General features: G+C 42.3%; 1 protein-coding gene across 1 annotated transcript; it reads right to left on the bottom strand.

Moving 5' to 3' along the window:
* Window positions 1-4,508: 4,508 nt before the first annotated feature.
* On the bottom strand, window positions 4,509-26,485 carry Olfm4 (olfactomedin 4). The gene is made up of 5 exons (XM_006989539.4): window positions 26,181-26,485; window positions 20,605-20,757; window positions 14,991-15,203; window positions 12,831-12,990; window positions 4,509-5,455 (listed from the first exon to the last, which is right to left on the bottom strand). The coding sequence occupies exons 1-5, from the start codon at window positions 26,454-26,456 to the stop codon at window positions 4,644-4,646; spliced, it is 1,614 nt and encodes a 537-aa protein (XP_006989601.3). The 5' UTR covers window positions 26,457-26,485; the 3' UTR covers window positions 4,509-4,643.
* Between the last annotated feature and the right edge of the window lie 396 nt (window positions 26,486-26,881).

Genomic DNA, 26,881 nt, shown 5'->3' with positions numbered 1-26,881 from the left:
GGAAAGGAAAGGAAAGAAGTTTAAAAGACTTGGAGTCACAATATATTTCCTGGGTAGAAACTGGAAACACAAGAATCTAATTCCTTTGGCAGCATGTCAACCCTGACCTACCCATCATTCCATCTTATCCTCAGTTACCTTCACATCCACTGAGATCTAAGCCATCTGAAAGTCCTCAATCACACAAATTTCCTTTAGTAATTCTTATGAGAGCTGAGGTTTGTGAAATCATCTTTATAATGGGAATCCTGACTCTAAGAAATCCTGGGGTAACACCCTATGAAAAAGATCCTCTTTTGGTGGACTGAAGGGCATCTTCCTCCACCATGTACCTTGATTCCAAGGGTGGTTCCCCCTGAGTGAACTCCAGGAACAGATGCAAATTTCAGAGACAAATGGGCACATCCATGCTACCAGCGTGGGGCCTGGCGATGAGCTGACAACTTAAATAGTATGCCTTACCCGTGAGCCAGGCCAGCTGGTCTGTTTTACTGGTTGGGACTATGCCTTAGAAATGTGCTTGCATTTTAGTTTCTGGTATGTTGCAATCCACCCTTTTGTTGCTATGGGATATTCAGGAACACAGGAGGCTAATCACTCTTCATGATATGACATCTGTTTGAGATGAGGATAGGCTCAGACCCAGATCCTAACTACATCATCCTGAAGATAGCCACACACTGTCCCCTGTCCCTCTTTTGTAAGGCTTTCCCTTTCCAGTGACCCACAGCTGACAAAGAAAAGGCTCACCACCATGGTTAGTAACTTAACAAATCACTAAAGGTGACATGTAAAATAATACCCACCCCTGGTCTGGATGCTGATATCCCTGCTGACTAGAGCAAAGCAAGTGGAAAAGATATACATCAATTTTAAACTTATCCACAGAGTATGATGAAGCCAGCCTTCACCTAAATTAAAAAGAATATGGCAATGGGCTTGGTTACTACTGCTCTTGTTGGTCTGTCTTTTTGAGTCACAGAACAGGAAGTATCAAGTCTAAGGACCAATCTTGGATGCAAGGACAAAGAGAGAATGTTCTTTGTTACTCTTTCAGGCCAAAATGTACCTGCTCAAAGCAAAACTGCTTGCAACAGCTGCCATCGATAGAAATGTAACCTCCAGTCTCGGTTATATTTTTACTTTGTCAACACAATGACTACTCTCAAGCTAAAATCTGAAGTAAGAAATAGAAGTAACTGTTTGTGAAGGGCAGAGCATGTACCGGAGAGTTTATGTGCTTAGCATCATTTAATTCACCCAAAAGGACTCTGATCTGGGTGGTCATACAGAATGATCATACAGAAAATGACCTTGAGTCACAGGAAAGTCAAAGGCACCTGCCTACAGCCATACTGTTAATAATCAGAAGAAGAATCAAACCAGCTTTGTATGACTCTGCCCTCAGAGACACCCCATGAGTCATGAATTAACATCAAATCTCACTTGAGTAAGAGATGCTCAAGGCACAGGGCAGAGAGTTGAGGAAAAGCCTCTCCAGGACTGGGAGCAAGGGAACTTCCATGCTTTGGGGGTACTGCTGAGAGCAAGAACCCCTCTTCTTCACAGCTACTCCCAGCCACTAGGGTATGCTCAGGAACCCCACAGGCCCCTATGCAGCCCCAAGAAAAATAACAGAAATTTTAAGAAGTCTCAAGAGCTCTAGTAAAGCCCTAGGGTAATTCAAACCCACTAGTTATCCTCCAAAGGAAGACTGAAGAAACCAGGCTCAAAAGGCTACTCTCTATGTTCTTCCATCTCAATGCCTTCCGGGGAAAAATAAAACTACTGTGCAGGTACAACACATCAATTAGTGGTGTGGTTGCTGAAATGTAGAATAGGAGTTGACTGTAAAAGGGTTTGAGACACATTTTTAAGTTAGGTAAGAAATGTTTTCTTTGCTCATTATGGTAGACATCACATTACTATCCATTTGTCAAAATTCATTGAATTATACATCAAAACCAGGCACATTTTACAGATATAAATTATACATCAGTAACCCTTATTTAAGTCCATATGCACACAGGAAGCAGAAATGACATCTTAATCAATAAGTGTTTGCCATGCGAGCATGAGGACCTCAGTTTGATTCCTAGCATCCATGTAAAAAGGTAAGTGTGGTGGGGCACACTTGAAACCCCAGAACTGGAGAGGCAGAGACAGGAGGATCCCTAGGGCTCACTGGCCAGCCAGTCTAGCCTAATCAGCAAGCCACAGTCACAATGGGAGACCCTGTCTCAAATAACAAAGTGGACAGCTCCTGATCAACAATACCCAAGGACCTCTGGCCTCCACAAGTACATGCATGCCCATCTACAAATGTGCAAGCACCTACACACACAGGGACATCTAAAATAAAAATTTCAAAGGTCATGCATACATGTACACACACACAAATATGTGATTCAGACAATAGTGGATAAATTGTGGACTAAAAATTTCTACTGTATAACTGCACGGCATAAATCCAAGTCCAAACCCCTCCATCATTCAAGCTCCCCCGTGGAGAGATTTTCTGCAGGCAGCCATTGCAAGCTGACACACCATAGCCAGCCGAAGGAGGGTCTGAAGGGAATTTTCAAGCAAACACTTCTGTGGCAGTTTGAATGAGAAGCTGATTGCTAGGGTTACCTTGGCTTCCTGCCTCCTTTCCAGAATTTTCAGAGGTCATTCTGTGTACTTAATAGAAACACTCATCTGGAAAATTGCCTTAAGCCAGATTAAATATAATGTCACTGTTTTTAACCTGTATTTCAGATGGCATGTACGTCTTTATCTTCATATCCTGTTGCAATTTGAAGGCCATACCTGTCTCTATGCTGAGCCCTGAACAGATATGGGGCGAAAAATCTTGCTAAAAATACCAAATAGTGTAGCTTCTAGTTGGTTAAAATAGCTTGGCATGTATTTAAAATGAGAATTTGGTAAGAATAAATAGCCTAGTTTCTCTGTCTTTTCATTTGGGTTACATGTTTTCACACACCTCTTTGGTAAAGGTTTCTCTTTCTAATGAAGCCTTTTAGTCCCTTTGTTTTCTATGCAATAACTACTATTTGAGAAGGATCTGGAGATCTTCAGACCCAATGTTAATAGCACAATTTTCAAAGGAACATAAGCCACACAAATATAGGCTAGTATTGAAAGTAACTGGTCAGTCATTCAAATTAATAAATTCATAAAGTCATATCCCTGAAGATAATGGGATGGACTTGGATAAGAGCTGCCAGAAAGAGTGGGTTTCAAAGGGAAATGGACATCCAAGACCCATCTACTTTGGGCTCTTCTAAAAGTTATTGATACTTTCTTAGCATGTGCACCGATGTTTGGGAGATATACATTGTTCATACCTCATAATAGGATATGGTCACCGCATTAAGTTGGATCTTTGTTTGTCTGTCTTTTTAAAATTAAAAAACAGTAAATAAAACAAAAGTCTTTGGTTCAATGCACACTTTAATCATTTATTTAAAAAAATAGGAGTACAGCATTTAAAAATTAGGATTTGAACATCAGTGGAAAACAGCCAAGACCATATGATGGAGCCATCTGAAGTAACTGGAATGTCTGCACCTACCAGGCTCTCCACCACTACGCTGGCTAACCGGATACATCAAGGAGCGTTTCTATATCGCTTTCTAGAAAAAAAAAATTTCACTTTCTTTCAAATTCCAGCTTAAAGATAGAAATTACATGAAACAGCCGGTACCACTGACTCCAAGATCTTTGTCATCTCACCAGAAATGCTACCCATTTTGCTCCTGTCAACTGACTTCTTTTAGTCATGGAACTATGGAAACCAAAATTGCATGATAAGACAAAAAAGTAACTTTTATTTCATATCTGTCCCATAGAAAACTAATTAATTTTTCTTAAACATGTAAGCAGCAGTAGAGAAAGGCAACTGGTTGCTAAGTCCTCTTCTAACATTATGGCTGCCTTGGAAACTGAATTATGAGGTGGACGGTTCTACTGAGTCATGTAAGTGAAGAATGAGAGAAAGAAAAAGCCACGTATATAATTTGAAACCCCCTCCAGGATTGATTTTCAGTATATAACTTAATGTACAAAAGGTTCGTACTCCAGAAAACTCAAAATGTCTAACAGACATCATTTAAGATGCCAAATTTACCTATCTAGGATGCACAAAGCAGGTTCCAGGAGCTGGTGAGGAAAACAAAGACAGGCACTTGGCCTCTCATTCACCTTCAGATGCTAATCTACCTAATTAAGCCCCAGTTTCCTTTCCCCCGTGGACAAGTCCATGAGCTACACAGTGAATGACTGATCACTATGAGAATTTCCTAGAGAAAGAATCCCCAGAGTTCATATTGAGTTCCCCTTAAGTTCCTTAAGTTCCAGATTTCACCTTACTAGAAACTTCAGTAGACTCATAGTACCCCTAACCTCTGAGAACTTCATCTGGAAGGAACTTATTTTCACTGTTAAATTCATCCAAGGGGGATGATGGTTCCCCAAAGAAATCAAATGGAGAGAAATATACTATGTCTCTATTGTGATAGAACTGTATCTCTACTACACATCGCTCCTAAAGAAACACACTCCTGGATTTCCCTGCAGATGTCTAAGCATGTGGAGAAGGCTGTTTTCAACCCACTTCTATTTCTCCTCCACCCTAACACCTAGACAGGTTGCCTGGGCTCCTGTAAGAAGACAAGGTCATAATTTAGAAGATAACCGTCATTGTAGACATAAAGTTTTTGGTCGAAGGGATGATAATTGATGCTCTGAATTCTTTCCTGCATCTTCCTCATTGGGATGGCTAGATGGCCTTCCCTCCCTGTGTTTGTGTCATAGTAGTAAAATATCTCCTCTGTTCTGGTGTTCAAAGTGCGAGTGGCATAAAGAACTCCACATACCATGAAGGCATTAGAAACAGATGGTTTGTACTGCTTGGTAACCCATGTGCTTAGCACCTCAAGAGAGGTATCATTGAGTTTACTGATCACTATGTTGCCAGTGCTTTCCTCAGTTGCATAAATCACCCACAGCGCTTGCTCATCCACAGCTAAGTCGATGTCTTGCCAGTTCACATTGGCATATGAGAAGCGGTTATTATAGGCAGCCATAGGGAGGGGCCGATTCACGGTAACTCCATTGGTGGTCAGGTTAATTTTGGCAATGTTCCTCCCGTTGTACCAATTCATATACAGGTGGTTGTTGTACGCTACTATACCACTCCCCTGGCCATAGACAATCCGATACGATTGGGAGTGTGAATAGATTAACAGATTATCCAGTGAGTTATAAAGTCGGTAATATTCTAGATACCTCCCATCTGTATTCAGAGGTGCCACCCAGTACAGGGTTCTCTCTGGCTGCTGAGGAGAGTAATCTCGACCCCAGGCACCATATTTAAAACTAAAACCTTGCCAGTTGAGCTGAACCACAGAGGGAGCGCTGATATTCACCACACCACCATGACTACAGCTTCCTGTAAAAGAAGAAAAAAAGAAGACATCCTTAAAGAAAATGTATGCTTAAACAATTTAATATCCTGAGAACCAAAGCTAACCCTCAACATTTTCCCCAGCACGGTTCAATCACAATGGCAGCTCTAGGGAAGAGCCACCCTTTGTTTCTGTCTCAGTGTGAGCCCACTGCCAGATCCAGAGAACTGCCTCATGTTTCCATCAGTAGGTTTTTCCAACTAGAAAATGGATGTAATATATATGACATAAAGTCATATTGTAAAATTTGAGACCCCGGAGAGAAAGGGGGAGAGCTGATATTTCATATATCTTCTTCTCCCAGAAAGTATTTTGCAAGTATCTTAATTTTTGTAGCAAAATTGGGAAAACAATGCCATGCTAGAAACATGTCCTTTTCTTATAAAGCCAAATGTGTTACTCACCAGGGTCAGCCCTAGGAAAAACCGTGATTAATGAAAGATAGACCCTGGGGGAGTGTCCTTGCTTTCTCTGGGACCCCAAGTGTATATCCATAGCAGGTACCAATGTTGCTCTGAGCTAATCTCAGAAAAGAAAGTTATAAATCCAAAATTTTATAGATCAAGGCAATTAGTCCTTTAATAGTAGGATTCTCAAGCTTCTCAGCCTTGAGGAACTACAAAGTCATTTTGCCATGGACTTGCCTAATCTGTGCCCAGAGCACACCCCTTCACATAAATCACTTGGTGACCATCTTGCCTCAGAGCTTTGAGATGAGTCCTGTTCTTCATAATCCATATCCTACTGCACCATAGAATGGCAAGCAAGTATTTTATCCTTCCCATTCTGACATATTCATTGTCAAAATGTGTACAATCAAGTGGGACCAGATGTACTGATCCATTGACTCCTCATTCCATGTAACCCATGGATAAATGACTCAGGCTGGGCAACTGGCCATTTGATTTGTATACCCTCTGAAAGGCCTGCCAACCAAAAGGATTTGTGTGTTATAAGGAAAAAGAAATAAAATTCCTCCAGCGTTTTTATAACATCTATGCAAAGAACTGAATATATATTCTCTGGTGTTACAACAAATATTCTTCTTTAAAAAAATAGTAAGATACTTTATTGGGTAACAAAAATCCAACTTCAAATACATTTGAGGTTATTTTTCCTTGTTTGTTACTTGGATCATGGAGGGGGAAGGAAAGAGGGAGGGAGGAAGGAACAGAGGGAGGGAGGGAGGGAGGGAGGGAGGGAGGGAGGGAGGGAGGGAGGGAGGGAGGGAGGGAGGGAGGGAGGGAGGAGCAGAACATGAACATTATCTCTGGCTCTATGTGCCTGGAAGGAATCAAGGAGCCATGGAGGGCAGAGACGTGAACTGGAGCTGAAAGCCGAGCTCCACAGAACTGCCTGAGATTAGCTCTGGGCAGTAAGGGGAGCCAAGTAACTGCCTGGGTCCCCTCCTTGCTAAATGCTTTGCTCTCTCCCCTCCTTTCTTAGGACTGCTGGGAGGTGAAACCATTACTAGAAATCCTGCTTTTATTTTTCCAATCTGCTGGGAGTTTTCATTCCCAGAATTAAATACGTGCTCCTTAAATGCTCTCATAAATCCACAGTTGGTGGGAAAGTCAGCCAACCATACAACAGGTAGAGAAATAAAACCACACTGTACCCAACCTCAAATAATTTTGCATATCATTAAACAGAACACAGTCACAGGTTTATTTTAATAATGCATGCACCGTTTCATAAATAAAAAAGCAACGTGTGTTCAGCCAAGAGACTGCTCTGTGCTAAAGAAATAATAAATAAAATTATAAATTATTATTTCTTCCCCTAAAAGTGATCTCTCAGATGAATGCTTGTTTGCCTTTGTTTATGAAACAATGCATGAATTATTAAAATAAAGTTAGCAATGTGTTCAGTTTAATGATAACAAAAACTGTTCCAGTTTCCATATGCTAAAACTGGATTTTCTGGTTAAAATACCTAGCAGAGAGCTTATTTATGCAACTACATTTCACTGTGAGGAAATGAAAGTCACTTCTCTTCTTTCAGGTTGGAAGGCTTAAGGGTTGCTTGCTTCATTGAACCTGACTTTCCTGGAAAGAAAATATCCCAAACCAAACAGTAACACAGTGTTTCAGAAAAGTTCATGATGCATATAACTTATCCTCACATTATCAGGGGGTTAAAGACAGATTGTTCTGTCTCCAAAGTGAACTCTTTAGACATGAAGAAACCAAAATACATAATTGATACTGCTAGCATTGCAGCAATGGTCCCATCATTAAAACAATGATAGCATATCAAATATAGTACTAATAGCATTCCCACTGATAATAATGAAGGTTATCATTTCTTATGTTGGCCAGAAATTTAAACTGTGCCTATTATAAGTATTAAAATTGAATGATACTCTAATTTCTTTTCTTATCTCCCAATCCTTTCTAAATAATCTCTTATCCATTTTGTTCCTTTCCTTTTTATCTTCTACCACCTTTGGATATATTTAGTGCTCTGGAGCTGGTCAAAAGGAAGTAGAAATAGGGACCAAAAAATAAAAAACCATTGTCAGTCCTGCAGGCCATGGCTACAGTACAGCAGTGGCAAGTCAGGGAAAGGGCTGTGGTGGGGTGGTGGGCTTCCCCAATGGCTAAAAGCAAACCTACAACAAAACTACCCAAACCGATAGCCATCTCCACACCCCCTGCTCAGCAGAGTGCCCCTCTCCTCCCATCCCTTTTACAGAGATCTTTCACCCACCCATCTTTGTTTCACACCCTTCCTAGCCCCTGCCTTCATGTCAAGGTCTTAGATATATCCCCCCCAAAAAAAGATTTATTTATTTATTTATTATTTATACAGTGTTCTGCTTGCATGTATCCCTGCAGGCTAGATAAGGGCACCAGATTTCATTACAAATGGTTGTGAACCACCCTATGGTTGCTGGGGATTGAACTCAGGACCTCTGGAGAAACAGCCAGTGCTCTTAAGACCTAAGCCATTTCTGCAGCCCCTCCATTCTCTTTCTTACCCATCTCCCATCCCAACTTCACCTGGACTCTTTGGCAACAACCAATTGTCCAGCCCACCATCCAAGAACTGCCAAGGGCTAGTGAATCATTTTACATGTGCTGGTGGAAGAGAACAAAGCATCAGATTTTCAGGAACTAGAGTGTCCTTCCAGCAACTCTATAAGCAAGGAAGCAAAAATAACTGAGATCGAATCAGTTGTGTGCTTTGTTGGAACTGTCTTGTCATTCAAGAAATCACAGGAACACCCCCTTTGCTAGAGCAGCTGTAGACACACAAAAGCCTGGCACAGAGAAAGTGTTCTCAGACAGGCTCTAGTCCTAATCCTGACTCTACTCTTCAGTTATTGTATATCACAGAGCAAGTTGCTTAACCATATCAGACCCTGTTTCCTTATGTTAAATAATCAATGTCTACCCCCACAGGACTGTTGATTAGAAATAAGGCTTGTAAATAAAACTCAATTGCTAGTAACCACCATCATTATAAACACATCATATAGGTTCTGGTTTACATGGCTGTTTCCTGGATAGTGGCTTCTGGGTATTTCTTCACCTGTTCTGGTAGTCTCTAGCAATCTAGCAGAGGACTGACCACACAAGGGAATAAAGGAATAAAAGACTAATGTGGTGGTATTGTGTATTCTAATAAATTTACCTGGGGTCAGAGAACAGACAGCCACTAGATACAAAAGCTAGAAAATGGTGGCACTCACACCTTTAATCCTAGCATTCCAGAGATAGAAATCCCTCTGGATCTCTGTGAGTTCAAGGCCACATTGGAAATAGCCAAGCATGGTGACACGCCTTTAATCCCAGAAAGCCAGCCTTTAATCCCAGGGAGTGGTGGTAGAAAGCAAAAAGATATATAAGGCCTGAGGACCAGAAACTAGAGGCTTTTGGCTGGTTGAGCATTTTGGCCTGGTTAAGCATGTGACTGGTTAAGCATTCAGGCTTCTAGCAGCAATCAGCTGAGAGCCATTGGGATGAGGACATAGAAGCTTCCAGTCTGAGGAAACAGGACCAGCTGAGGAACTGGCAAGGTGAGATAGCTGTGGCTTGTTCTGTCTCTCTGATCTACCAGCATGGACCCCAATAACTGGCCTCGGGTTTGATTTTGTTAATAAGAACTTTTAAGATTCCTGCTACAGACTAAGCAAATCATTAAACCCAACCCTCCTTTACAAAATACTAGAAATCCATGCTATACATTTGATTTATTTACTTTACAGAATGTGGAGCAAGGAATTCTCTATGCAAAGGTACTTTCTTCATCATGCAATATATTAGCTTATTCCCTGGTATTCTCATAGTCCTTGAAACGTGGCTATGTAAACTTTTTAAACTAATAGAGTGGATTTTTAAAGCCAAACACTGTATGCCTACAGAGAATGCTTAATTATGGGTCTGTCAGTGCAGATTCTCACCTGGACAACTAAGCTGTCTATGTACTAAGACTGGAGAAAATATGATTAACTTGTAAGAATTAGGCAATTAAGCCAGGTTGTAGTGGTTCATACTTTTTAGCTCACTACTTGGAAGCCTTAGGATATAGGCTTGGCATGAAAGTCAGGCCACCCTGTACTGTGGAGTGAAATCCTGTCTCCAGAAAATACAAAACAACCAAAGAATTAGCAAGTAACATGGTTGTAATTATAAGAAAATTGATAAGTTGATTCTGAATCATTGGCTGTACTCTCAACACTCTGTGCATCTCTAAGCTTAGGATTGTGGCATGTCCCGCCCCCATGTCTTTTACGTCTCACTCAATCACCAACCATTTACCTTCTAGGTACCTACAGAACCTAACATCCTCAAGCAGAACAGTGACCCCTGGGAATTCTCATCATGTTTTTTTTTCCAATATGCTGCTGCCATATAGATTCAGAGAAAAAAAAATAGACTGAAGTCAATTTTTTGAGGAAGGGGAATTAATAAACAGAAGATCAATTATTTTAAGTTGGAAAGCTCTGTAAAATAAAGCAGGAAAGGGTTTTTTGCAGCAATGCGTATAGGCACACATTTATGCACACACACATATATTATATTGCATTTTATTAAAAAAAATATACTGGGTCTAAGTTCCAGCTGACCACTAGGTTAGCTGAGTGCAGCTACAAGGGCGGAACCCAGAGAGTGCAGAATTCTTTTAGAGCTGAGACTCATGTACGGTCTTTTTTTGGTTCTGTGCAACTCTGCAGTGAGAAAAGGCAGATAGGCCAGATTCGAATGTCCCATAATAGTGAGGAACTTTAATTAAAGTCTCCACAGGCTCACAACTTTGTGGTGCCTGGGGATTTTCCAATTCTGCATTATCAACCAATCCAAACATAAAAAGAGCAAGTGAAAGAAATTGATTTAAAAACATGACAAAAATCAGTTTAATATAAACATCATAAATATAATATGAGCAAAGCTGGAGGAGGGCCAAGTGGTTTGGCAGGGATCCAGATGCAGCCAAGGTTGTGAGAAAGTGAGTGGAAGTCTGGGTTCAGTTTGCTTAAGCCACACAGCTGGGCTGAGATAGTTCACAGAAGTCTAAGTGTGAGGGCCTAAGGGAAAGTTTTGCAAATATTTCTAAGGAAAATAACTCAGAAGACTCGCTTGCTTTCTTCCCTAAATACTAAGCGGTGGATTTTCCTCCCCTGCCATCACCCTTGGGTGACTGCCACCTGACACTCAGGTTATTAGGGAGCCCTGAGATGGCCAGAGACCGCAGACATATTACAACATAAACTCTGTCACTGAGTGCCAGTGTGCCTTCAAGAAAAGCAACATTCTTCAGACTCGAGCCCATCCACTGAAATATTACAGAACTAAGTTAGATGGCCCTGAATGTTCCTTCCTGCTTTAAAATGTGCTCAATTTCCAGTTGGTGAATAAAAACCTGTGCCAGGAAAATCTATTTGCTGGGGCTGCTTGATCGTTCTTGTCAGCCCTGTACCACTGCTCTGGCTCTTGCCTCAAAGAGCTGCCATGGTCCATCAGAACGAGCTCCCACTTTGGCATGATTATAACACCAACCCAGACCAATTCCGCTTTAGTCTGTCTCTAAAGACAGACCATGACCCTTGCCCTAAACACCCTTTGTAAGTCATATTAAAACAGACCTCTGACTGCAACTGGAGAGACACATCCCCTGAACAAGACCAAGAGGCTTATTACTACAGTCCTAGCCCATTGAAGCCTTAAAGAACGCAGGTAGGTACATTAGCAACATCCAGAAACATACCCACCCAAAGGAAAAGACTGGTGAGAACTGGAATTTGTAACAAAAAAAAAGGGGGGGGGGAAGCCTTCACAATTTGATGAGAAGCAATAGTTCCCATTCAAGCTGAGATGCTCAAGACCACGAGAGAAGTTCCTTTGCTGTAGAATCTCTAAAGGATGGGGCTGAATTCTGTGACTGAGAGGCCGGAGGGAGGTACTTCAGTGCAGCAGGATTTAGCCCTATCTCTGTTCACAGCCAGGCTTTCACTTCAATTATCATGATTACTAATAATATCCATTGCCGGTGTATGGGTGCTGATTACAGAGCCCTGAGCTTCCCAAGCACTGCCTCATTAATCCCCATAGCAACCCTATAAGGTGAGGCCAATTATTCTCCCATTTTATAAATAAGATGAAGGATCTTTTCTCTGCCGCTACATAGCTGGCAAAGTCAGGGATTCCAAAGCTGTTCTCTCCAAGCCACCACTCCACTGTCTCTATTCACAGATGCATTCAAGTACCTGCTTCTCCTTCCCCCAACACACACTGTTCTGTAGTCAACCTGGGGGAGAGTGAGATGCTGTCCTGTCCTGCTGGATGGGTAGCAAGGCAGGTCCATGGCTCATGATGCCACCCACCCTTTTAATTCTCAGTGAGTCCTAGGACTCAGATTGCAGCAGGCACCCAGCATGCCCTTCAGGGAGGAATAAAGGTGAAGTGCAGAGGAGTGTGAAAGAGAGGGCAGAGAAAAGGAATGGCAGAAAAACAAAGGCGCACACCCAGCCTGCAGTATAAATGAGCCAATCAGCCCTTTCCATCTACCAGAAGGCAATGCCACATTAAGACCCTATATGCTCTACCATCCCTGGTCCCATAGCTCTTTTCTCCTCCAGACAGGTTTTTCCTGCTAGGGAAATGCAAAAGGAATGTGTGTAACTAGTGGATTTTGTTTTAGAAAAATTCACTGTGCTTTTCTTCTGTGAACCCCCAGCATAGGATAATAAAACTAGTTGAAGGTGGGAAGATTTAAAATGTGGAATAATAAACTCAGAATCACACAAATGCCATGATTTCTCCACCACTACAATCTCAGGTCTTTTCCCCACCCAACTCAAGGCTCATTCTGGGGTCTCACTCAAAGTGGTAAAAACATATAGAGCAGGCTTACCAGGAGCAGGAGGAGGGGGCGTGGCAGGCACAAGCTCACTTTTAGAGGCTTCACATTCTTTCAGCTTGGTCTTCAGAGCCAAGATTTGCCGGCGAATGCTAAGGACATTGTTTTGGTCTAGCGTCTCTAACTTCTCTACCAGGAGAGTCATATTCCTTATCTAAGGAAATAAAAAATTCAGAGTGACTTTATATTATTGTGCAATTTCTTTCATAAACATTCTGGGGCTGAATTTGTCATTTAGTGAGACATTGCTGCAGAATACACCAGAGATCCTTCTGAATGGTTTCATTTGGAAGAATACATTTTATGGTTTAGACTGAATGCCTGTCACATTGCAGGCAATGTGTGTGACAAGAAGAAAATGGCAAAGATTTTAACAGCTTTAATAATACAGCACAGGCTCACTCTAGGCATTCACAAATGTCCATTAAAGTTCATTTCTAATAACCTTCCCCTATAAACTCGTGTTTACTCATGTTGTATTATAATTAAGTTTCTAATGAATGGTGAGCGCTAGAGAAAGTATAAATTCTAAAATATGTAACTAGAATTCTCAATTATAGCCCATGTCATGACTGTGCTGGTAAATTCTGGGTGATATAAATTACCCAACCATAACATTAATATGGTAATCTTATCCATAGATCTTTAAAAACTTTGCTAAAACATATTTACAAGAAATCTAATTTTTTTTGCTTAATTCATGCGTGTTTTTATTTTTTCAATTTATTCTTTGAGAATTTTGCACAGTATATTTTTATCATATCCTTTCCTACTCAGATCAGATCTTCCCCCTCCCTGCTCATTCAACTTCATGCTCTTTCTCTCTCTTTAAAGGACAAAAACAAAAGAAACTGAAAACATGGAGTCCAATTTGTGTTGGTCATCTACTCCTGAGCATGGGACTGCTCCGGAGTGTGATTGATGTACCCAGTGTCGTTCAATTAAAGAAAACTAATTTTCCCCCTCCCGGCAGCTATCATTTACAAACAGCTTCTTGGCTAGAGGTGGGACTTGGTGCCCACTCCCCCTCCTTCATGCTCAGATTTTTAAATGGCTTTAGATTGCACAGGTCTTATGCATCCTGCCAGTCTCTGTGAGCTCCTATGTGTGTGCGCCCTGTTGTATCTGGAAAATTCTATTTCCTTACAATCGTCCACCCCCTCTTTCTCCATAGATCCCTGAGCATGACATGGGGGCAGTGGTGGGATGAACACATCCCATTCAGACCTGAGCACCCCCCAAAATTTTCAGTTTCTCCACATTCTCCAGCTGTCCATCTCTATGTTAATCCCATCTATTTTGAGAAGAAGCTTCTGCTGAGTGTTGAGTAACACATTGATTTTGGGGTGTAGCAATATGTCATCAGGAGTTGTTTTATTGCTATGTTGGACATATCACCATCCCAGATTTCAACTGTGCTACAGGCTGTGCTGCAGGACTATAGTAATTTAAAAAAAAAAAAACAGTATGGCATTGGCATAAAAACAGACATATTGATCAATGTAATAGAATTGAAGACCAACCGTAACTCCACACAACTATGGACAAGTGATTTTTGACAAAAAAAAAAAAAGGCAGAAAATGCACACTGAAGAAAAGAACATCTTCAACAAATTGTGCTGGTCCAACTGTATAACTGCATGTGGAAGACTAAAAATTGATTCATATCTAGCATCTTGCACAAAACAATTCCAACCAGATCCATATGAGGCCTGATACACAAGCAATTTAAGTACATGGAGAATAATTCTAAGAGAAGTAAGAGATAATTCACAAAGGGAAGTTATCCACAATCAGGTAAATTAGATTTCTAGTCTCATGAGGATAAATCCAAGACAGAGAAGGTACCTGGTTTAACATGGCCAATTCAGATATACATCATCACTTTCTAAAGAACAGAAAGGACATTTAGTTCTAGGGCAGAATTCTTAGTGTCCAAAATCTGCTTCTCAGTCAACATGTTCCTAATACACTTAACTTATTATACATGTATAAGCATTCATCCAAAACAGAACACAGATGTGCCTTATGGTCCTGAGACAGTAGCAGAATTAGGGTTGAGGAAAGAGTATCCCATCCAGGTCATAGTACTTCTTCAGTCAGTCACTGAATGAAATGCATTACTGATTTACTAAAACATGAATCATTCCTTACCTCCACTTCCAGCATGTCAATAATTTCTGTGCTTCCAACAAAATTCTCCTTCAGCTGTATGACCAGTTTATGCATCTCCTTCACTTCCAGTTTGATCAGCTCAAAGTCTAGTTCTGTGTAAGAAATACTGTCCTTCTCCATGACCTCTACTCGGACAGTCAAGTTCAGGAGTTTCTTCTCATACACACTGATTAGCTGGACATACTCCTTCACCTGGAGGAGAAGCAAAAGGCTTATGTCAACTCACAGAGTGATATCAAATAGACTTCCTATACTACAAAACACTTGAAGATTATTTGATCCTGGTGAATCACTGCAAAGGAGTGATTCAAAATATAGCTACCTTTTTCATCCAAATGCCAACTAAAAATAGCATATTACCGTGGCTGGGGGCCACACTTGCCTACACTGAAAATAACCTGTATGTATATAATAATGTCCATCTTAAAGTCTGAGGATAGCTAGCTCACTGGACTGAACCGCTTGAGATCATTTCTCTTCTCAGATCGTTTGCTCTAAATCAGAGTTTCTCAGCCTCAGTACTATTGACAGTTTAAGCAAGTCTCCTTGTGTGGGGGGTACACAGTGAATTGTAGGATATTCAGTTGCTCCAAGTTATGACAACCAAAAATGTCTCAAGACATTATTAAATGTTCTCTGGGGACAAATGGCTGTCTCCACCATCCTTTTGTTTACAGCCATCACTCTCTCGAAGTCTCAGTATTTTCTAGAAGAGGAGAAATGCGTTGAGTAGAATCCTCTCCATGTGAATCATGTGCTGAGCATTCTGAGCCCCTCTGCCCTTTACAAAGAGGCATAAGGACCCCAGTTCCTATACAATATGTGAGTACAGGCACAACTGTAAAGTGCACATTTCATTAAGTGAGCTCACATTTATTCCAAGAACTGATTATTGCAATCAGACCTTTAAATTGCACATTTGTTGCATATATTTGAATGTCTGATCATTAAGTTAAAATACTTCCCAAAATTCCCTTGGTGGTTGGGTATATAATTGGAATCTCCGAAAGAATATTTCAATAAACAGTCGGTGACACGTTTTTGTATCTGATCTCTAAAAGAAATGTCATGGCTTTTTCAAAGACCTGCTCATTAAAAAGTTGCTGCTTTCAGTTTCTTTCTTAAATGCAAGCATAAGTAATGCTTCTCCCCAAACTGCACTAACTGTCAAGTTCCTGGATGAATTCAGACAGATGTTGACCTGTGGTCTCTCTGATGACAAAGGCTGTCCTAACTCCTGTCACTGTAGCCCTTCTACTTAACCCCACCATGCAAATTAGAACAGACTCATGGGCCACAGACCTGCAGAACTAGGGCTTCAGGAGAAGAGGATTCTAATGAACATTGGAACTGCAGCCCTTGGCTCCATTACCATATCTCCTCAGGCAAGTGATGTTCATTGCCATCAGATGCCCCACCGCTTGGAGGCTGGTAGGGATTGTGATGTTTTGGTGGATACAGATTTAAAAAAAAGAGTGTGGGAGGCACATATAACAAGCCCCCACCCCTCAAAAAATGAACAGAGAACATAAGGTGTTCAGGTTCCAATTTCTTTTTTAAAAATTGGCCATAAAGCCTTGCCTGTGGTGAAAACATAGTAATGATGCACCAATCCATTGCAGAAATAGAAGTTTGAGAAATGAGTGTGCTTGTTGGCATTTGGCCTTGCCAGCTCTTGGAACAAATGAAACACCCTCAGCTTTCCTGGAACCCTTTGGTGGCACATTCTAGCTACCGTTCTGTGCTAATGAGTGATGCAGCTGTCATCTCTGCTAAATAAAATGAGGTTCCCCATGCCGATTCTCACAGAAAACCCACGCATGGCCTAGAGTTTGTGACCTGTGAGAATTTGTGCTGGGTCTGCCCCAAGTGCAGTTGCAAAACAAAAGGTCTCCCTAAATCTGGCACAGAATTTTGAAGGGTGATCCTTTCTGCTGACATTTAGAAGAAGGCTAGGTGGTATTCAAAAAAAAAAAACTGAAATTGTCCATAGTTACAGTGTGCAGCAGAAAATTTGAAAATGGGCCAGAAAGGCTTCACAGGTGAAGTTTACAGTTGCAGAGACTTTGTGCACAGAGATATCACAGACAGCCCTGAGATCCTCAGGGCTTGTCCTCGGTAGTTTCAGCTCAGTGATGGCAGAGTCGCACACCCAGAGATGAGCCCAGGCCCACACCACTGGCACTGAGTACCTTTAGCACATTTTCCCTCCTGGATTTAGAATGCTTGTTCTAAACAGAGGGAAAAGGCCCAAGCAGGGAGCTTGTCTCCAGGGGATACTCAGTAATGTCTAGAGACATTTTGGTTGCCACAACTGAGGACTGGGTATGTGCCACTTGCATTTAGAGGCCAGGGATGCTGTAAAAACATGCTAGCAAGAAGATGGGCCTAAGATGGAGAGGCCACGCAGCTGAAACAACATCTTTGCCCCAATTTCCTCACTACAGCAAATGTGAGCCTAAGAACACTCACAATGCTTGCCTTCAAATCACCAGGCTGGCATTTACAGCTCCCACTTTATTTTATCTGGTATGCACTTAACCATGTCATGGATTTAAAAAAAAAATCAAAGTTTGTTTGGAATTTGGTTTTGGGTGGCTGCTGTTGTTTCTTACAATAAAAGTGGTCTTGTCATAAAGGGAGGTAATGTGTCCAGCTATTCAGCTAAATAATTAGTCTGTTCATAGTTCTATCAGCTCCTCAAAACCCAAGATCATAACTACAGCCAGAGTACTTGAAATAAGTAAATGGACTTTGAAACATACTGTTATTTTCAATATACCCTTAAAAGCTAATGCAATTAGGTTAATTGACCCTGAAAATATCATCAAAACATGCAGTGTTTGGTATAAGAACTGCCTGAGATCAAATGTAACTTCAGTACCCAGTGGGCAAATCCCTTAATTTCTCTAAGCTTTACTATACTTGCCAAACCACGGATAAAGACACCAAGCTTGCATGATTATTGCAGATACTAGAGATGATGCACATTAAGGGCCTTGCTAATGGATGCTCTATGAATTCTACATATTAATAGAGAAATGGTTGTTTCAGTGTTTTTCAATCTGACCTTTCAATTTACTTTTATTCCACTGCACAAAGCATTGCCCAATCAATGTTGTTTGTTTATGGGTTGCTCAAATATCTCCCAGGATGCCTCAACCTTCTCATGCATGAGCATCTATTAGCAAATGTGTCATATTAAATAACTTGTCCCAAAGACCAGAAACCTCGAGAGAAAGAAAAGCAAAAACAAACAAACAAACAAACAAAAACCCTGAGGTGCCATTTGTGGCATTGTGGCATCTTCTTCCTAAGAATGATCACCCAGGATGTGTCATAAGCAACAGAAAAGTCTAAAAGGCTTTCAGCATTTTCTGCAGAGGCAGTTTCTTGACTTTCCTGTGTACTGACAGATGATGAATTAATGGAAGGCAGTCTCAAGCCTTTTACCGGCTCAGAATGGGCGTCCCCCTAGGTCCCTAGATAAATGGTGATTTCTAAGACAGCCTGGGGACAGCTATAATAATTCACCCAGAAATCCAGAAGCCTTCCACTAAAGAGATAACTTGGGATTTGAAGGCATACCTGACCTGCTCCATATCTTGAGTCTTCTCAGATCTGGACAGCAGAAACAGATCGGGCTTGATTCTGAAGACTCAAATCCCTGACCTTACCATAGCAGCCAAGAGAAGACTGACCTCAGGAAACTCCCTTTACCTGTGTGAACCTTGAGTTTTCTAGCATTAAAGTGGGAGTGAGGAGATGCAGCCTACCTCCTTTAAATGCAGGCTTGAAAGAACAGGAAGCATTTGGACAGATACAAATGAAGGCTGCTACTGTTAGCACTGGTGACATCTACCACAACAAATCAGCCATTCGAACCTCAGCTGATGGCAAACCCCTGTTAGGCCTCCATTTTTGTGTTGTTTTTTTTTGGGGGGCGGGGGGCAAACTACTGTCACCTTCAGAACTGAAAGTTTTCCTGCCTATTCTGCCCTCTCTCCACCAATTCCTAGCCATCTGATGTCTCCTGTCCCACCTCTGCTTGGAGCATTGGAATGAAATGCCCCACACTCACACTCGTGGCTGGCCACTTTCTCTCTCCGGGACAGTTTGAGGTTTCAAACTGCCCTTCATACGCCTGCCAACAAGGATGACATGCATATCAGTGGCCTCCACTGTCTCAAAGCAAATGGCTCCCACTGAAAAAGACCTCTACCTAGGGTTTTCCTCTACTTGTCATGTTTTTATGCATAACTTCTTATCTCTACTTGATTATGCTGGAATAAGGCTATGAATATTAATGGTTGGAATTTATAATTTAGTGCTATGCCTTTTCTGCTGATTAATTCAAGGACGTTTTATTTCTTAAGAAGGTAGGTTCCTGGAGTAGTCAAACCCATTTTTCCTGGACACTCATTTTAACTTCGAATATTTATCTACCAATTCAGGCTGAAAGCAGGGTCTCAGGCCCACCGTAATTTTTTGTCTTAAAGGATAATGATATTGGATGTTGAGGGGGCTGCACTTAAATTGCTCAGGAAAACTTTGGAAGGCTGCAGTAAAGCCAGAACTCCTTGTAAATTAATGTGGTTGTATTAAATAATGCATAATGTGATTATATTCTAGCCTGGACTTCACCTGGGCATAAAACGAGAGCCTTTCTAATTGATTTGTAGCTTGGCTAAAAAGCTGGAAGGGGTTGAAATTGGAATGGCAAGTCACAAGGCTCCAGCAGGCTCAGAGAAAGACAACTCCTTTAGAATGAATTCCTCTGGCTACACAGAGCAGAGCCCAGAAGATTCTAGCTGGGATTTTCCCCAAGCCTGAGAGACCCATTACTCTCCACTCAAATTCCCAAAGAAGCCTTCAATTTTGGTCTCATGGGAAACACATGGAATGAAATGTTCCTCTTCTAGCAATCAAAAATAATTACCAAGGGGGAGGGGAGAATAGAGAAAAGGGGGGATTTATACAGATTTAAATACAGGGAAGGAAGAAAGACAGGAAGGAAAAATGGAGAATGGGAAAGGGACGATTTGAAAGAGAAAAGAAAGGAGGAGGAAAAGGAGGAGAAAGAGGGGGAGGAGGAGGTGGAGGAGGAGAAGGAGAAGGAGGAGGAGGAGGAGGAGGAGGAGGAAAGGACCATCTAAAGGTGAGAGGATACCAACAAGAGCACAGCAATAAAAAGAATCAGAAAGGAAGAGCAGGAAAGATTGGGAAGGATGAACCAGAAAAGGACTAAGGCAAAGTGAATAGGAAACCGGTGGAAACAAGAATGAGTAAGAATTGAAGAAACGGGTGTCAGAGAAAGAAGATAAACCAGAACTGAAGAGGGTGAAGAAGAGGGGAGAGAAAACAGATCAAAGCTGGAAGGGTAAAGAGAAGAAGAAACCACAGAACAATCAAAGTTGCGGGGCCAGAGAGTTTCCCACTTCTCCACTGTGTGAGGAGCAGAGTCCTGCCTTGACTTTGTCCACGGTATGCTAAGCCTTGATCCCACTCTCTTACTGAGTTTTCCTTCTCTACTACGAGGAGCTCGGGGAGATTGACTGTGAATCAAGACCGTGTTTGAAAAGAAAACACTTACCTTAGAAAACTCTTTCTCGAACTTCTGAGAAAGGATGTGAGCTGTGAACTCTAAGCGCTCCACCCTGTCAGCGGGGAAGGCAGTGTCTGGCAGGGAAACGGAGCACTGGCAGGTCCCATGACTGTCCACAGAGCCGGTGAAATTGGAAAATGACTGTAAATAATAAAAGGTGAGTGTCAGCAACAAGCTGGAAAATTAACCTTTCAGGCAACAGGAATGACAGAAATTGGTTTGGCAGAACATGATGGAGGCAAACAAGTGCAGACCAATACATGACCGAACAGTGTCATAGAGACAAGCCAACCCCGTCTCCACCTGTTGGCTAAGCCTCTGTCAGCAGCTTGTATCAAAAGGAAGATTCTCCATGCTTGAGGAGTCCTAAAGAAATCATTCTATCTCTCTGCAAAGAAAAGAAAATGAAGAGAGGCCAAGAGGACTAAGTTTGAACATCTGCTCTTCCATTTGCTGCATGTGACACCCCCTTACATCTATTTCCTCCTCTGTGAAATTCAGATACCCTGATTGAGGTAAGCAGGTGATGCGCTCTGAGTCCCTGGCATGTGACAGGTGATCGGGTGCTGTCACTTTCTCTTTCCTCCTACCAGTACATGCGCAAGCGCAAGCGCAAGCGCACGCGCACACACACACACACACACACACACACACACACACACACACACACACTTTTACTCCAATCCCAGCCCAGTTTCTCCCAATTAGAATAAAGAAATCTTGAAGGTTTGTGGGCCGTGGCAAAGATATCCAGTGAGAATTCAAATCCTCTCTTCAGCTGGGAAATTATAAAATTCACATTTTTCCAAATGGAAACAAACCATCTACTCGCTCAAAAATTGAGCAGTGTATGAGTTTAGAGGTTCCTTGCAAATTTCTCAAATGGAAGTTCTCTAGCTTACACTTGCAAGAAAAAAAAGTCATTTTAAAATATTTGAAGTTTCTTTAAGATATTCAGGCTCACGCTTCGATGCCACTGCATATTTTAAAATGACAGGTTTGAAAGATTCTGTTTTTCTTTTGTCCCCTTTGAACTACCCCAAGGGGATCCTGGCACAATTAACATTTTTCATTACTACTATTACCTTGCAGAGTGAGTCTTGTCAGCCAACTAGCTGTGCCTTTTAATGGCCTCATCTGAAGACCAGCCCAAAGCTCACCTATGGAGTGTCAGCCTGAAGGGACTCTTTGTGAAGCGAAGGAGGAGAGAGCAGTTTTCAGAGTCTGGAGAGACTCCAGCCATCTTTCAAAGTTTACATCAGCTGGCTGTGGCTGAGTGTATCCACTCCATATACAAGCCACCTCTACTGATCTCCATGATCCCTGAACAAACCTGGCCTAGATGCTCCTGTAATTGAGATTTAGCCCAGCAGTGACCTCGGGGCCAATTAAGGCTCTTGCAAACAATGGTGACTGTGGTGGATTTTAAATGAACCTAATCTTCTCTAAGATGGTAAGAATGAAGTGTGTGTGTGTGTGTGTGTGTGTGTGTGTGTGTGTGTGTGTGTGTGTGTGTGTGTGTGTAAGCCAGAGGACAATACAGAGTGTCATTCCTTGGTCAACCAACATTTGCCCTTTTTTCTTGAGACAGTCTCTCATTGACCTGGGACTCACCAAGTAGGCTAGGGTGCTGGCCAGTCAGCCTCAGAGATCCTTCTCATCCCATCTCCCCAGCACTGGGACAATAACCCCATACCACCACACTTGGCTTTTAAACTAGGGATTCTGGGGACTAAACTCAAGATCTTGTGTTTGCAAGTACTTTCATTCTCTGTGCTATTTTCCCAGCCCTCCATGCCAGGAAACGTCTTGACACTGTCCTTTCTTATCTAATCAGATCTCTCCATCTTTAGGGATCAGGGAGTAAGGGGTAGGAGCAAGCAGGTTTATGTTGCACGTGGTAGCAAGCGGTTAGAGTTGGGGGTGGGAAGGGTCTTTGCAAAGAATGAATAAGGACTGAACAATTTATACCAGGAACCTGTCGGAGAGGTTGTGGACTGCACAATATACATCAGGGACCTGTCAGAGAGGTTGTAGACTACACAATATACACCGGGGACCTCTCAGAGAGGCTGTGAACTGGACAATATACACCAGGAACCTGTTGAAGAGGTTGCAGACTGCACAATATACACCTGTCGGAGAGGTTTCTGACTATACAATATACAACAGGGACCTGTCAGAGACTCAGACCTATTACTCCATCTAAGATAGAAAGACTCTAGCACAGGTATGCCAAGTTTTTTTACAGGCTTTTGAAGAAACACCTTATCGTAATAACCATCTAGCAAAGAAAAAAAAACTTGCATTGCATTGACAAGGGGAAGTTAATTAGCTTCCCAAGACAGGGGGGACCATTCCTGGAGTTCTCTGAGAAGCTCTGTCAATTCTGGAAACAGCAGGTATCATCAAGAAGTCTCTAGACAATCAACTAGGAACCACTAGCTAACAACTTTTAGTCCTGAAGTTCACCTGAAAGACAAGCAAATAATTATGAGCCCTGCTGACAGCCATTCCATTGACTTCTATTGAACATCTCTGTCCCAGTGCTGTGGACTCCATCCTGCTTATCATCAGCCCAGCGTGCTCAGCTGACATCAAAACGGTCCATAAGTTTGATCAGTGTCTCCCATTAGAGATATTTCTGCTCCTGGAATTCAAAGACAATGAAGCTAATGGTGATGAGTCTCTCTGCAGTGAATGCTCAAACTACGTGAATGAAATGTGGGGAATGAGACACAAAGACAAGTGCTTGTCCCCTTGGCCTTTGGAAGGATGTGTAGTCCCCTTGTGGAGGGCAAGTAGGACCCTGTGTGCCCCACAAAAGTGACTATACTGCCAAGTTCTCACTTGGTATATGTTCAATTAACATGTATGAAGGTCTACAATACCCCGGGCTCGGGAATTAGAAGCTGATTAAAACCAGTTGTGGCCCAATCAGGCTCATTTTCCTTCTGAATGCCCTAGGGGCTTTTCCGACAGCCTCAGACCCGGATGACAGAAGCTCGCAGTCCACTGTGGTTCTAACTCTGTCAGTGAGCGTGAGGAGCCTTCCCTAGAACTATGAAAGGCAGTGGCCAATTCTTTGGAGGCATGCACAGTGTTCTGAGCCAGCCAGCCGACGGTGCAACTCACATTTGTGATTTAAGGTCGCAATTGGCTCTAATTAGCAGCCGAGTCTAAGTGCCCACAAAGATTCACGACATAAAATAACGGTACTCAGCAGTTCAAAAGTACAGAAAATGATACGTTTGGAACTTGCTCAATGACAGTTATAAAGGGGTGTTCCACTACTTCCCAACAAGCTCATCAAGCTGACAGCCAGCCCTAGAAAATTAGGTTTACAGTGGAATTGATACCTGGTCCACTATAAAAAGGGGGTTGGAATGTGATACTGACTCTTTCACCACAGGCAGATAAGCAAATGATGAAAGAAAATGCATCTTCTAAGTATAACTTAACTACTAGTTCTTAGTTACTTTTAAATATTTGTCTTCTTACCTGACAGTGGGCACTTTAAGTTTCTCTGCTCCTTCGCTGATATTTTATTTTCTATGACTTCAGCTGAAGATGTTACAGTCAAATGCTGGCTTTTGATTGGTAGTGAAGCTTTATAATACATTATTATTGTTAACCTCACTTGACGGGAAAAAAAAAAGGTAACCCCTTCTAACTGTCCCCAGAAATTGTTTAGTACCCCAAGATAAGAGTAAATATGGGATTTCTGACTACTGTGGAGCTGGTGTATGGTTGTGGTTCTCTGAAATTTCTTCATTTAAAGCAATTTCCGTCTGTACCCCGGAAATGGAGAAAGCTGCATACAAAGAGAGGGTTTTCACAACAGAGTCCTTTGGAAAGTGTTGAAACTTGAATGAAACAACTAAACAAGCATGAGGGAGATGTACTCTCTCTGTATAGTGACTTTAAGCCAATGACTTCACCATAGCAAGCCTCAGATTTAACATCTCTAAAATGGGACCATGACTTTTACCTAACTCTTGGGGGTTAAATAAGCTGTATATGTATTAACCTAGTCTTGGCATTCACTAGGCATGCGCTGAATATTGTTGATGTCATTGCCCTCTAGGCCCCATCCAAACCACTTGTTGATCACATTTTCACCGGTCTACACATTTTAAAGATGCTAACACAAACACTCAGACAAAAGCCTCCCCCTCCCCTTTTCCTGTTTATCCTTCCATTCAGACAAGTTCATGAATGTGACTGGCTCAATGAAATGCCTAGCAGTTCTTACGGAGGCACTTTGATGGAGTTAGGAACCCTCCAGCACAAGTCACACTGCAGCAAGGCTAGCCTGGAAAGCTTTGCAGAGTAACAGTTCTGCAGAAAGGCCCAGAGGTAAAATGGGCAGCTATTTCCTGTCCTGCATCCTGCAGCTTCTCCGTGCCTCTTTTTTTTTTTTTTTTTTTTTTTTTTTTAAGGAAAGCCAAAGAATCAGGCAGCCTGTGCATTCTACACAGGGCGCCTCTCCAGACCCATCCCTGTAGTACACGGTGCCTTTGATGGTTCATTTCACTCCTGCAGTTGTTTGGCACTGGAAATAGCCCCAGCAATTCCTTATGTGAAAAAAAAGATTGAAAGGAGTTAGCATTCCCTTGGGAAATTTCCACATGTAATGGCATTTTCCCAAGACTGATCATTCCTCTTCCTATAACCCATGTTCTCTCTGTGTGTGTACATGTATATGTGCTTGTGTGAGTGTGTGCCTGTGCATGTGTATGGGGAGGTAGTAGATGTCTTTCTCTACTACTTGCCACCTTATTTTTCTTGAGCTAAGATCTGTTGCTGAACCTGGAGCTCACCAATTAGCTAGAATGGTTGGCAAGAAAGCCTAGGGACCTCCCTGTCCCTGCCTCCTCTAACCAGTGATGGGCTGCAGATGGGTGCTGCCTTGCCTGGCTTCTTATGTGGGTGGTGGAGATACAGACACAGGTTCTCATGCTAGTGCAGAAAGTGTTTTACTGACCTTACCATGTCCTTAGACTCATTACCCATCTTCCTTATAAGCTGGGTGCAGAGGAACTGGCAGGACTCCAGATGTTGCATGGAGACTCTCACTCCCTCAGAGTATATTGCTTACCCTCAAAAGGCTCCCCCTGGGCAGCAAATCAGGTAAATAAACTTTGATGGAGTGGCTGCTTGTAGGAGCTCTTTCCCAAAAGTTCCTATCCCAGACTACATATTAGAATCAATTGGACTTCTTAATTGTTGTAAACACCTGTGCAGGCTAGAACCAAGGCATCTGGATTTTTAGCATTCTCCTCACCACTGATCCTACTGGTCAGCCTGGGTTGAGAACCTGTTTAGAACATGCCGTTCCCCAAATGCATTAGTTAGAAGACTGGGATGTTGTCTATCCTGCTAACAGTTTAATTACTTCACCCAGGTTTTAATTCATTTCCAAGGCATCTACAGTGAACAGAAAGAGTCATAAATCCTTTAAAGTGCTCAGGTCTAGTCATCCATGAAATTGTATTCAGGTCCCCAAAAAGCAAGAGGAAGGGAATTGAACATAGCTCACCCAGACTCAGCAACTCCCTTACCTGTGACACAGTACCACCTTCTGCCCAAGACGTGGCTCCTGGGGATGTAACGTAGGGTGTTATTGCCAACTCTGGGGAAGAAGTGGAAGTCATAGTCTCTGAACTCCTGGAGGCAGAGCCAAGGCAGGGCCTTGCAAAAAGGGCCAGCAGAAAGACCAGGCTGTAACTCATCTTGCCTTCTTGCCTAAGACTCTGGCTTCTTCCCACAGCCCAGGGCTTCTTATAGCACCCAGCAGGGATTTCCCCATGGCCAGTATGTGAAGAAAGAGGAAGCATTGAGGGAACGTGTGACCTACCCTAGGAGGGTCAGGACACCTGCAACCTGAGTCCTGTCCACACCTTGCCACTGAGCCTGTGCCATGCCCTTAGATACAGACCCCCATCCCCCACCCCACTTCCGACAAATATTAACTCACACAAGTTTCCTCAAGCCAACATCTGGTTTGAAGTTGATACTTCCTTGAAGGAGATGGAATCAAAGTAGCCTTTGTTGATGAAACAGTTTGGAGGCTCCAAGAAAAAAAAAAAGCAACCCTTGACCCTCTGCCTGGAAATGACTTCTGGGTATTCCCTCCCATTTTGCTGAATTCTGCCTTCCAGAGAGAGTGTGCAGCATGGGCTCACTTTAGGGACTGTGACTCCCCTCTAAGATGTCTGAAGCCTTCCTCTTCAGAACCTGCTGCGCCAGTTGGCTCTGGCCT

This window comes from Peromyscus maniculatus, chromosome 9 (assembly GCF_049852395.1).
Source record: "Peromyscus maniculatus bairdii isolate BWxNUB_F1_BW_parent chromosome 9, HU_Pman_BW_mat_3.1, whole genome shotgun sequence".
Lineage (NCBI taxonomy): Eukaryota > Metazoa > Chordata > Mammalia > Rodentia > Cricetidae > Peromyscus > Peromyscus maniculatus.
Note: the sequence above shows the minus strand (reverse complement) of the source record. Positions and strands in the feature narration are given on the sequence as shown.